General features: G+C 35.6%; 1 protein-coding gene across 2 annotated transcripts in view; it reads left to right on the top strand.

Moving 5' to 3' along the window:
• The window catches only part of CCDC102B (coiled-coil domain containing 102B), a 186156-nt gene that overhangs the window by 160739 nt on the left and 11656 nt on the right, over positions 1-13761 (top strand). The window contains exon 8 of one of the 2 annotated variants that reach the window (XM_032470648.1): positions 10181-10247. The exons of the other annotated variant lie outside the window; for it this stretch is intronic. Within the exon in view, the coding sequence (XP_032326539.1) occupies positions 10181-10247 (67 nt within the window). The remainder of the gene's footprint in view (positions 1-10180; positions 10248-13761) is intronic. 2 annotated transcript variants of the gene reach the window in all.

The following is a 13761-nucleotide window of genomic DNA, read 5'->3' as shown; positions in this document are numbered from 1 at the left end:
AAATATAGCTGTTTTAAAGTGGGAAACTCTCCAACTTGAACCTCGTGTCATTCTTTATAGAATAACTCAGTTAGACCATTCACTTATAGGCAAAATATATTCCTTTTGCTCTAAAGAATTTGACCCAGTTATTTAACCAAGATATACTCACAGGAGTTTCATTAACCCAGTAACTGTAACAATCACATTGCTACCGTTTAGAAAATTTAGTTTATAGATCTCAATGCTCGATAAATTACTTCAGCAATATTTATACAGTGCTTGCTTGTTTAACAGTTCTTAAACATTTTAACAATTGTCTGGTAGGCAATAAAGCTACTCACTTTAAACGGAAAGTACTTGGAAGAAATTTAGCAGCCAGTTTCATGAAAGTCCTGTGAAGTTCAATGACGTGTATTTAGAAAGAAGGTCAGTAAGGAAACTAGTAAGTAATTCTGATAAATCACACTTACCATGGATCACAAGACCACAGGACATTTTCTACCCAGTTAATGATGAGATCTCATTTTAATTTTGCATATCTTAGAATTAGTTGGAGTCATTAAATATGTATTTGTCCAATAATTTCCATATAGGTAGCAATAAGATACTATATTTAAAAGTGTGAAATTAATTCTGACATTGAAAAATGTGTAGAATCGTGGAGCACACTCTGTATATTCAGCAAACTTCTCCAAAGGCAACCACTTTCCATCAGAGCACCAGGCAGTTTTAGTAAAATTCTCCTAGTGATTGTGACTTTTTTTTTCCGGTGAAGAGCATATTGTGCTATAATCCTAAATAAAATGGTTCAGAATATTTCACTTCCAATTAAAAATATCTGTGCAAAATTAGTCTGTACTAATCACTTGAAGTCAGCAAGCTGTCACGCTCACTTACTCCTTACAAAGGCTCTGTGTTACGTGAGTTGGGTTCAGGGGACTTGTGAACAGGACGCTTACCTGCATTTGTGCCATCACTCCTCATTACTTTAATCAGATTCCGAAGTGAAGAGACGATAAAGGCTCCCCACTGCGGACGCCCTGGAGCAGAGTTGGAGCTGACTGGCCAGAAGGAGTTGCCAGAATAGCCGATGCTAAACATGGCACTTCAATTTCTGGGACAGGGATGGGTCCTGCTCAGTTGCTAATAGAAAAGATGTATCAGAACTTATTGTCAGTGGTTTCCAGTTAGATTTAGACAAGGATCTATGATAAAAGTGAGTTTATGGGCTCTTGTCTGTAGCATCTAACAGGGCCTTCCTTTTCTAGTCTTTTCTTATTTCATTTTCCATTCTTTTCAGTGATGGAGATTAATATTTTTCAGGAATCACAACTCCTTTTTGGCTGAAGTCACTGTCTCCATGTCAGCAAGTCTTAGACTATCCTTATTATATTGCCAGTCTGATCAGATTATTATATATGGTTTATACCTATTTTTCTTGAATCGTAAGTTTTTGGGTATCAACCCAGATTTCAGCCAGACTGGCTGGGATCTTACCAGAGTCGCAATAGGAACAAAGCAATTATTCTGTACTCAACAGTAAATATTGAATTGGATTTATCTGGCACATGAAAGTTTGAAGATACTATTGGTATAGAAATTTTCCAATTACAGCCTGCTTTTTGGCAAAGATATTTAGCAAAAGTGGAAGGGCATCTGTTGCTTCAGCCTATCCAGTATCCATTTAAAGAAAAAAATGCAGATACTATTCCAAGCACTTGAAACCTATGCATGAATAAAATGAATTTTGCATTCCAGTGGTGAGAGACCGAGACAATTAATATATAAGTCATAGAACTGGTAGAAAAAAGCAAAGAACAATGTTTTTGCTTTAGGAACAGGTTGCAATATTAAGTATGGTGTCTGGCCTCAGATTTGAATAAATTACATGCAAGATGTTAATGAAAGTTAATCATTCAGATAACTGTTGAAAGAAAGTTCTAGGCAGAAAGCACAGTCGGTACAAAGCCAGTGATGGAAATGACCAAAGAGAAAAAGAAACCAGAGGATACACTGTATGTCCTTGCGTGGTGGCCGGGGGTTGGGGGAGGGGGTAGATGGAGATTGGGATCTGGCGCAGGAGCAGGGGCAGGGAAGGTTAAAGTGTGTGCCTGTGTGTATATGTATCCGTAGCATTTGCAAGAAGCTCACCATCTACAGGAGATAGAAAATAACTATTATAATTTAGTCTGGTAAGTTTAAGTTCAAGGGGGAAAAAAAAAAAAAACAGAGAGAGAGAATGGCAGGAAAGCTACATCATTCGAGACAGGGCAGTTGTACTGACCCGTGCTCAGTGTGTTCCCGGGGCCGGCAGCATCAGTATCATCTGGCGACTTGAGAAGTAGAAAAGTCTGGAGCCCTGCATGGCACCGACTGGATCATTATTGGCATTTTTAACAAGATTCTAAAGTGGTTCATAAGAATGTTAGAGTTTAAGAAGCCGGTTTTACAGGATTTTAGGAGTAGCAGGGTGGTCCGTTCCAGAGAAAAGAGAATGTGAGCAAAGGCATGGGAAAGAAACAAATCACATGAGCACCAGCCCTGCCACCGAACCCAGTCTTTTGTGGCCTGAAAACTAAAAGGTTCAGGGTTGAACTAAAGTCTAGGATCACTGTGGAAGGAGGTGATACGACAGAGGAAATTAAGGAGGGTTTATGTGCTACTCTGGGCACTGAGAGCTGGTCAGGGATTTGTCAAGTGGGCGATATAATCAGACCTGGATGTCAGCCAGGTCTCTGGGGCGCCCAGATGAGAGACTGTGAAGGCCTGAGTTACACCTTTTCCACCGCATTCACAACATCCTTACAGGTAACTTCAAAGTTCGTTTCTTTTTCATTGTAAATTTTATAAAAGTTTAACACAAATTCAGAAAATAGGAAAACCTTAAAAAAATACTTCCACCAGGATTTTGGTGTTATTTTTCTTTTTCCTTATATATTATTTTACATCAGAAATGTCACCCCTTACTTACCGTGAGCCTTTTTTCTGGAGTTAAATATCGTAAAACAGCATAATGAAATCTAATTAAACATTCTAATGTCTGCCGAATGTTCTATCAGAGTGATGGACTGTAATTAAACATACAACTTTCAGTAACCATTCAGGTCAATTTGACTTTTTCGTGAACGTAATGAAAAATATTTGTGCAAAAAGAGGTTTTATGTGTCTTTGATATTATCTTTCAGACATTACAAAACATGAATGTTAAAACTTTTGGTATACATTTCCAAAATGCATTATGAAATTTAGTCCAATTATTCCAATTTTGAATATAATAAGTAGCCTATTTTAAGTATCATATTCTACTCAAACTCTTTTTCATCTAGTTGTACCAAATAGTTCTTAAATACCTATCTGTGATTTAGCTTTCCAAATAGTTATTGTATATCCCATATTGGTATTCCTATATTAAAATCCAAAACAATAGAATAAAAGCTGAAAATATATAAATCGAAGAAAAAAAACCCCAAAAGATAACATTTCTCATTAATTAAATCATTTAGGAACTGTTCTAGGTCCTGGCATTGTAATGCCACATAAGTGGGTTGTTTTTTTTTTTGTAGGTACTTGAAAGATGATGAAAATGTGAAATAATCTGTTCCAGAATATTAGCCAAACCTGATTATTAGCCTATTACCTTTTTCTTCTAATTTTTATCTTGAATTGTATATAATAAAATTATCTCTGAAAATTAATTTTTAATGAGCCATGAATGTTGAGCATTCTGCTTCCTCCCCAAATACTGAAATTGGATCCAAGACTGTACCCCAAGAAGAAAAAACAGTCTGTATGCTTAGCCTGCGAGAATTTTACAGGAATTTTTTAATTATATGGGATACTTTTTTATTCTAAAATATTTCTGTAACATCTAACAAAGTAGACATTGATTTGAATAGCTAACTTCAAGTAAAGTATAATTATTACAATGCAACTTAAGCCTAATATATTAACAAATGCAGAAAAAATAGCAAGACCTGTAAAAAAAAAATTCTAGTTCCATGTTTATCGGTCTAAAGTAGAGACTAGAGGAAAGTGAAGTTTAAAAAAACCTGCACAGGTTAGATGAGGGAGAACTTTAATGGTAAGAAAGTAAACTTGGATTATGTACATAAAAGCATTATCTTGTAAAATTATTTACTAATTTACCTCCCAAAGGCAGTTAGAAGGGATCCTGTTTGACCTAAAAGAAAAAAAAAGAAGAAACCAAGGAGATAGCACTGTATATTTTACAGACGTCATCGAATAAAGTTGAGGTAATTTGAGCATCAAATATAGAAGTACCTGCAAATTACTTAAACATGCCCGATATATATATATAATGCATGAGGCCATATTTTTACATTAATACAAATTGTCCAGTTTTAGAAGATTGTATGAAAACAAGTCATCATCTGAAAGTCATCTTAACTGAAGCGTTTTCTATGTTGCTTTCAGCTTGATGACTTCCTGAGCCAGATTCATAAGCTCCAGAGATCTTTAGATGAACAGAAAGAAACAAATGAAAACTTGGAAATTAAACTCAGGCACTAACAAAACCGGCAATTATTTCACAAAATGTGTTGAATTCAAGCTTGGGACCTTAGATAAGGAAACCCTGATGTCCTGTTTCCCCTCATATTTTCTTAAATATCCATAACCTTTTTGCTAACTAGAAATACTAACAAAACGAACTTACAGGTACAAAATACTTATATTTAGGGGCTTCTTAGCTCTTATTTCTCAATAAATACTGCATGTTATGATAAAGACAATTTAAATATCATTTAAGAACAACTAATTCTAAAGGTATAAAATTTCTGAAAGGCAAAAGGAGCTTTCAGAATACATTTCATATAGAGCTAAAAGTTATAATATCTGCAAGAAAATATATGTTGTAAACCATACAATTTGCTGGGTAGTTGACAAGAGAATCACCTTACTTAAGTAATGGTTTAAGTAATTGATAAGCAAAAAATCACATATGCACAAATCTATGTGGTAGGGGTGGCACGCTGTGTGGAAAATGTTTTCAGCCCAGAGACGTAACAATAATTTTGGCATAATTCTTCATACAAGGCACAAGTGGGCAGAAGTGTCAAACAGTATGGTTTGCATTATAAGGAGACTGAAGGAGACCCAGCTAAGATTTGCTCTCCAATTAATACAAACAGATTGCCTGGGATTGAAGTTAAGGAAAAGCAACAAGCACCTCAGAAACTAAGAATGGACATTTTGCAGTAAAGTCATAGGAAAGCCCACGAGCATTGGAAAGTAGTGTCTAAGTATAAATCAGGTGGAAATAAAGCTGTGATTTCCTTTGAGTTGTATGAACAAAGCAAAATATAAAATTGTATGTAGAGGACTATTTAAGACCTTTTTATATAGTATAGTTTACTGCTTCATATTTTAGTTTTTAAGATAAAGAAATTTACTTTAAAAAAAAAGAAGACACCCTATAACCTTACATAGCCGTTGCTCACGTCTTTTACAAACATGACGATTGCTGTCATCATCTTTGTAGGCAATGCAGGTACCACCAACGCAGTGACTTTTGATTAGGCTTTACTCCGACCCCTATTTCTGCAGCTAAGTCAGAAGAGAGGTTTTGCTGCTTATTATCTCTGTGACCTTGAGTATGTTACTTGTAGAACTATATAATACTCCCTTAATAAAGATCGGATGAAAGAACGTGTAAGTGTCTGACACAGCAAACGACATTAATAAATATGCAACACATATTAGTTTATTTGTTGCATTCTGCTTTTTAGGAGGTAATTTCCTTTAAGCAAACACTTTTAGATAGCAAATTTTCTGTGGAAAAAGGAAAAATCACTTTAAAGAAATCTTGGAAATGCCCCCCAGAAAATTTTTGAATTGTAATACTTGCCTTTGACTTCAACTCCTTAAACCTGTAACCTCCTATTGGGTATGTTTTCTTATCTGTTTTAAAATCTCTTGGTAAGATAATTTACACCTTCTACTAAACAGCATTTTATAATCCTGCCGTTACACACCCAAAACTCCTTTATATTAGACTAAAAAAAGTCAGGGAAAATGTGATATAAAAAGATAATCATTAACCAGTAAATTAAATGTCAAATTTTTTGTCTTTAAATGTTATGTGTCACTTTAAAGAAAATCTTTAGAATTATAAATATTAGAAAACTCTGAGAATAAAAGAAAATATAAATATAAATATTTTCTTAAACGAGAATACTCATAACCACATTAATCAAGAAACCCCAATACTGTTTTAAGTACCCCTCGGCATTGTTATATTAACCAGTTTCAAACAGAAATATCTTATACTAGAACTATAGTAACTTATGCGTACTTTATATTGAACCACCTAAAGAAATGCTACCACAATGGGGAGTGTTTGGTATTATACTGCAAAGTGCCACCGATTCATGTAAAATATGAAGGAATAGATACAGAAAAAGTAATGCCTATTTTATGACTGCTGCTCTTACAAAGGTTTATAAAAATACATGGAAGAAAGGAGCTGTTAGCTGACTTTAAGTCAGACTGTTGAAAATACGGTGTCATCTCCACATCCCAAGGGGAGCTGTTACAGACTTAAAGATTAGCGTTGAGGTAGCACACATTGTGCACTCTCCCTCCAGAACGCAAAGGCCTTCCGTGTCCCACCCGGCCTGGCGCTCCCTTACTCCTGGGAATAAAGCTGTAGGCTGTGACTGGTGTGGGAAATGGAATCTCCTCCAAAGCATTCTCACCTTGGTAGTGGGCGTGCAGCTCTCTCCACGGTGCCTGAACCTCGGGTACATCACGCCCGATGCAGTGGAAAGCAGAAGGGTGCTCATTTCTAATCTTAGTATTATTTCTAATCTTAATGTCTTTTCAACGTGTTGGCATGAGCCATTTCTAAAGAAGTACACACAGTATTTTTCTTTCTGTTATACTGTTGGGAAGATAGTAACTAATGTTTTCTGAAATCACTTTGAAATATCTGGTTTCTGTATCTTCAAATGAAGGCTAAATTTTATATTCACTTGGGGACATAACTAATAAAGAACATTTGAAAATTTCTGCTCATTGAGGAGGATTCTGCTCCTAAGAAGAGAATAATTTTCAGAGACGTGTTCATACATCTGTACACACTGTATCCACCAAGAAACCAGAACACTACAAAGATCTATTCAAAAGTAAATGCTAACAGACCAATGTAATTATTTTCTGCAGTAACAGCTTGGCAAGTTTAAATAGGAAAACAGCTTCTGTGCTGAATGTAATATTGTTCTTATTTGAACATATCTCATGTTTGTATGTATTCTCTTTGGAAAAAAATATTCCTGAGTCCAACTTGAACCGTAATTATTGGAGTGAGGTGTCAATCCCACAGTCACACAACAAGTAACGTGAAAGAAATCTGTCCTATTCAGGAGCTACGCTGATGACTCGGATAAAGAAGCAGGGAAAAGCAAATATATAATTCTACATTATTTTAGAAGAGAAGTAGAAATAAAATTGGGTTCTAAATAGAATGTAGTTGATTAGGAAAAATTTTAAAGAACAACTCACATAATAAAAACATAGTGATATAAGAAAGGGCTACTGGAACACATATAATATTAACATTGGATCTCATTTTTCCCTCTATGTGGGCACTACCTTACTTGCTTTATAGGATAGAAATTAGAATCTCCATTTTACAGGTGAGAAATAGTGGCTTCAATAGCTATATTTACCTAAGTGTCATATGGATGTCTGTGGATGGGAAAAGACCTGTCACTTTAGATCTGCCAGAATTACAGAGGAAGAGGTTTGGAGACTTCCAGACATGCATAAGACATTTAAGCAATTCATTTGATCCCTTGAAGTCTGTTTTCTCACCTGTAACATGGAGTTAACAATTCCTGTTTAATTATGAGCTTGCCACCATACCTTACAATTTAGTGTAGATTAATAGTGCCATTTCAGAGAAGTCCGACATGTTTAATGATTATTTTATGAGGCTTAAATTGAGGGTAGATTAAATAAAGAAGAGAAATACACCAATAAAGTGTTTCTCATTGGCCAGGATTTCATTCATAATTTTTTTCAATTTATTCATTTAATGTAATATATTTTTCTTTAATATTTAAATCTGACAATACTTTTCGGTTCTTGTCACTACAAATGAAGGATCGTAGGAATGGCAGTGATGAGTAGGGTGCAGAATATTTCCCAAAAAGAGTTAAGGTTCTGTTACTTTTAACGTTTGCTCCAATTTAACTGTTAGCATCCAACAAATTGTTCAGTAGCAAGAGGTGACTAAGTAGACGAATATGAACTTAAAACTAAAAAGTAAGACATTTTATTTTAACATCAAGCTGTAATTTAGGATAAAGAGGTAACAGCATTCAAAATTCATCAATTTGTACATCTGAAATGTGTCGTTTACTGTACAGGAATCATAATCACAATAAAAGTGTTAAAAAAAAAAGATAAAAGTAATCAGATCAGTAACTTGGAATTTTGTGAAAGAACATTTTGTTATATTCTTAGACTTATGATTAACTCAGTTACATAAAATCAGATTATATCAGTTCTCTTTAGCTTGCTTTTAGGTCTATTTATTCTCTGAATGAGTGGACAATAACTCAGAATGTTACAGTTGAATGGAAATACAGCTTTCATATATAGATCTTATTAGCCTAATTTCTCTAAGTATGAGATATATTTTGGACTGCATCTTCTGATATTAAATGTGGCATCTAAGAAGTGACTCAGCTTAATTGTTAAATAGAATTTAGTGTTTTCATACTTAATTTTAATAATGATTCCTGCAGTGGGGTTTGCGGGTTAAGGCTTCCAGAATCTGACTCATTATTTTAGAAAAGGAAAAAAAAGTTTATTTGGAGGCTACAAAATATATGTGTCCACACGTCACAGTCCCCCTAGAAACTTATACAAGTAGTCCACTGAAAGCTATGGTTAAGTCTTTAACTGAGGAAGGATTACTAATTCCTCTTGGATGAAATTTCCTTTGTTTTAAAAGTTCAAACTTTGTAATAACCACAAAGAGTAGAAAAGTATACAATATGTGTTAACTTTAACAAAATTCTATTTGGGGATGACAGTAGCATTTGTGATATTTCAACGTTACTTAGTAACTTTATAGTAACGTTGAAAGATTAAAAATAAATTTTATATTTTTTCCCTATGATAACATACCGAAGTTAAGATTCTGAACAGTGAATGAGTCCATTAGCTCTCTACCTGAGTTTATCTAAATCAGCAACATTACAAATAAATCTGAAAGTAGATAAAAAGTTAGTTAAAGCATCAATAACAAACCGTATGAAATTAAGCTACAGGTAGAATTTAAAGAGATAACAGACGTCAATGGTGAAAGTATTATAAGGAAACGTGAGAGTTTTATTGTCATTTGGGAAAGGCCTTTTTAAGCAAACGCAAATCCCAGAAGCTATAATTTATGACATATTTGATTTCATGAAATTTAAAAATTTATTTTAATCAAGACTCATTCCCCAGCGCCAACTGCTCTGAAGTCCATGAGGTGCTTTTCCTGCTAGTTGCTCATGTTTCTACGTGATCTGCTTTCCCTGCTGTTCTTTTCACATTATTTCTGAGAACTGGTTCCTGGATGAAGACTTGACTCTCACATTGCCACAGCCTCAGCAGCTCTTCACCTGTTTCAGCATGTCAATATAGTTTATGCCACATTTTGAGTTAAATAGTTATATTTTTCAGGAAAATGTTAAGGTGGTTTACTGCAGAACCCCGTGGTGTACTGTAATAGCATTCTGTGTGCCCCTATTCCTTTTTTAAACATTTAATAATTGCCTGTTTTTGTTTACTTATATAATTTTCTGTGTACCTATCTAATTTTTTTTCTTCAGGCCACCTTTATGACTCAGTAAGTTAATTCCAAATGAATAATGGTATCTGGTAAACTAATAGGGAGTGATTCCTATTTAGACATAGCTCTGTTATCTTGGAAGTTCCATTTCTCAACATTCTTAAATTCCTTGTCTGTATCTTTTGTGCTTAATTATTCATTTATTATAGTATGTTTCTCATAGCTTAATAAAATGATGTTATTAAGGTAAAAAATTTAATCCTTAAAGCTTTTTCTTGCCCTCTTTAATATCATCTTTAATTTATGGATGCTTTGTCCTTTTGGACCTTTTTGAAGATAAGAGGTAAATATTAACTTTTCCTTTATCCTGTTCTTTTTCTTGTTTCCGCCCAGTTGCAGTTTTCCTGCTGGTTGGTTTTAGCCTCTGCTGTTCTCAGGCTTCTGTCTTCATCCAGGATTGGTACGTGCCCTCGGGTGACTCCCGGCTTTTGCTGAGGCGCTCATCTCTTGCCTCCCGTATTTCTAGGCCTTTTTCTCTAGTGGGAAATAGGAGACTTTTTTTCCCTTCTTTTCAGAAGCTTTTGGCTTAATTCTTTAGCCTGCCAAACACCCTCAGAATTCACAAATGTCTTGGGAAAGCTGGCCTTCTATTTGCGTCTGTCATTGCAGCCCCTCGTGGTCCCTAAATACATCACCTGTTTCCTCCCGGCCACAGCCCCCGGCAGCCATGCTCCACCTGAGTCAAGCCAGCAGAAGTGGCATATTCTCCAGGGAAGTAAAATAATAGATGGTCATCAGCTCACATCCAAATGGTTCTCTCCTCTCTGAAGAGTTTAGTCCATCTAGTTCTGTTATGTCTACACATTTCATATGCCTTTAAAGTTATGATTTTTGAAATTTGGCCTTTTTTTCTAGTTGCTGACAGTAGCATCAGCCTAGGGTGATCTCTTATCTCTTATTTTCAAGCAGAAGTCCCATCAACTAAATTTAAAATTATAAAATGCTGTCACTTTTTTAGTTACAAAATATAATGTTTAAACCCTGGTTTCATCCCCATGGGATTATTCTGATCAGAGTACTATTCTGGATCACCATTTGGAATTGATTTTTTTGGTCCGTTCAGTAGCTATTCCCTTGAAAATATTAAAGTCCCTCAGCTGCGGCAAATCAGATGTTCGTGGACTGACCAGGGGTTTCTGCTCTGTGTTATGCTGGAGATACTGGAGGTCTCAGGCTGGGGAGCTGCGGGGAGAAAGCTCTTCTGCTCTCCGGCCCCCAGTACTCAAGCTGTATCTCCCAACCAAGAGACGCTGAGACAAGCAAACATCCAATGTCGTTCTCCGTAAATTCACCAGACCCTCAGGATAAGAAAGACCCTTTAGGAATACGAGGCACAGTGAGGCGCACACACAGCTCCACTAAGGGATGCACAGGGGCCGAGCTGGGACCTGCTGCAGGGACCGAAATCCCCGTCAGAGACAACTCTGCATCTTTTTCCTGCTGTATCGGTCCAGTTCCGTCCACCGCGTGGTCCCATACAGGTTTCCACTCCCCTGATTCTGGTAGAAATCAAAACATCAGAAGATCCTCTGGGAGCTGCATATCTGCGCCCACAGTTTTGCATTTTTACAGAGAGCAGAGAGGAGGGTCTGGAGCAGGAGAGGAGCAGGTGCAGGGCAGAGATAAGAACCAGCACCGGGGTGTGCTCAAACTGCCTTCTGTTTTCCCAGGTTCACACCCATGCCTCTTTTATAGAGAATATAAAAGGATGTTACTTTACGTCAATGTTTCATTCTTCACAAAAAGGTTTAAAATATTAACAAAATTGTCATAAATAAAAATTTAGTATGCCTTCTTTTCTTTATGGCCTTTGCCTGCTTGATGTGGCCTGTGCATTCTGGGCTTGCCTATAAGGCCCATGCTGTGCGGTATTGCTTCTGTGTTTTATCTTCTGCCCCCGATTTGGGAGTTCTACAATCTTGATTTTGTTTCCACTAAGAGGCATTCAAGTTATTTTTACCATCTTGAACCTCTTAATTACATCTCTATAATTAAAATGAGGCATAAAATTACACTTTATTCTCCTATATAAAGAATTATTTATCTTAATATTTGCTTTTGTTCTTCCTGCCCTTCTGCAAGTTCCAGAAGTAAAAATGTATAAACTGGAGGTAGAAATCATTTTATTACATACATTCTACTCACCCTGACTTCCAGTTTTTAACTGTTACGCTTTAGATTTAAATCAATGACTAATCATCTTTGCTGTTTGTAGTCAACCCATATTCCCCTTTCCCTATTTCTGAATCCCTAAATTCATGTCACTTTTAAGGTGACTGAGGTCTGTTTGTGTGGGGGACAATTCCTTGAGTATTTTATCTCCTCCATCCAGCTAATTATAAAGTCATAATTTCTTATACATTTAAGTTTACAATAAGGGTCATGCTCTCAATTCAGATTTATCCATTTATTTAGCAGGGATTAGACCTAAATTAGTATTTTCTTTGTTGTCCATAATTTTAAGATGTTTTTTCGTATTTGCATTTTTAAGTGAAAGCATATTTAGGTATTTTTATTTGAATTCTTAGTTAGTTTTAAAGCTTCACTGACACTTTATCTCTTGCTATAGTGACCTCTTTATTTTGGCTCCTCACTCAGCAATGCGTATCCACGTTTCAGTGATTCTGTCCAATGTTGCTTTGGCATGTGAAGAACTTGGATCACACACAATTCTAGGCTCACAAATTTTGGCCAACAATAAACACTGCTCTACCATCTTGGTGTCATAGAAGAGCTATCTGCCATCAGTGTACTTGACAGTACACTTTTTTCTTACAAAGGTGCTAAAAATTAGTCATAGTCTGACTTTGAATGTGAACAGAAAGGATCCTAATGTAAATACGTAGCAAATAAGTTGGATGTAATTGTGAAGAGTACATTTAATCTGTTACACTCAAGCCTTTACATTTCAGTCGAGGAAGATTCCAGATGCACTATGATTTCTTACATGTTTTTATTGTGTTTTCTTTCCTCCTCATGATCATCAGTTATTCCTTCAGCAAAGGCAATACCTGTTTGCTCTGCTTTTTTTTTTTTTTTCACCGCATCAATATTATCTACAAGCATTTTAAACTCTTAGGTATTTTTTCCCTCTGAATTCTGCAGTAGCTTTTCATGTCTAATAATTTTTCGTTGCTGCTAGTACTCTGCATTCAAGACAATTTTAATATCTGTTTTTACAGGTTTCCTTTTATCTTTCTCTTTTGTTAGCTCTTTTTTCACTTTATAAGAAGTTATGTTTACTTAATGACTAGTATCTCATGCCCCCATCTTGAAGGCCATTTCACATTACATCTTGTAGGAGAATGAAACCCACACACATAGAATTTCAAATTTTAAGTTTTCTTTGGAGGCTTACTTTATTCTGACTTCTCACAGTACTATTTTGATACAATATTTTTTCTTTGATAAAATGCCCTTGCTATTTTTTTCTGCTAAGTGTTTTGTCTACTTAGTTTTTCTTATACAAGAGATTTATTCAAGTCATAATAATCACCTACATTATTACCAATTCACTTTCTAAAACATTTGTAGCATTCGTAATACATGATCTTAATAGAATAAAGAAAACATCACTAGCTCATACTTGTAACAAAATGACAGTCACCTTGGCCACTTAGACAGTGAGTCATGGGGACTAAGGGTAAGAATAAAATTTGTTCCAGATGTTGGTTTTTCAGCAATGAGATCTATAACAACTTGGCAGCACTGTGTTAATATTAGAAATGCTCTCACACCTTCCCATTAAAATACCTATTAAACCTGCAAAGTCTTAAAATATTCAGCAGCACTGGAAAATAATATACTGGAATTTTGGGGTGTGGAGAGAGGATAGGGTTTGGTCAGGAAGCGGCAGAACCTGAGTGAGCAAACTCAAGCACCATCCAGGTGTTTCGTTTCCTCCTCTGGAGGAA

This window comes from Camelus ferus, chromosome 30 (assembly GCF_009834535.1).
Source record: "Camelus ferus isolate YT-003-E chromosome 30, BCGSAC_Cfer_1.0, whole genome shotgun sequence".
In the NCBI taxonomy this organism is placed as follows: domain Eukaryota; kingdom Metazoa; phylum Chordata; class Mammalia; order Artiodactyla; family Camelidae; genus Camelus; species Camelus ferus.
The sequence above is the reverse complement of the archived record's forward strand: the minus strand, read 5'-3'. Positions and strand labels throughout refer to the sequence as shown.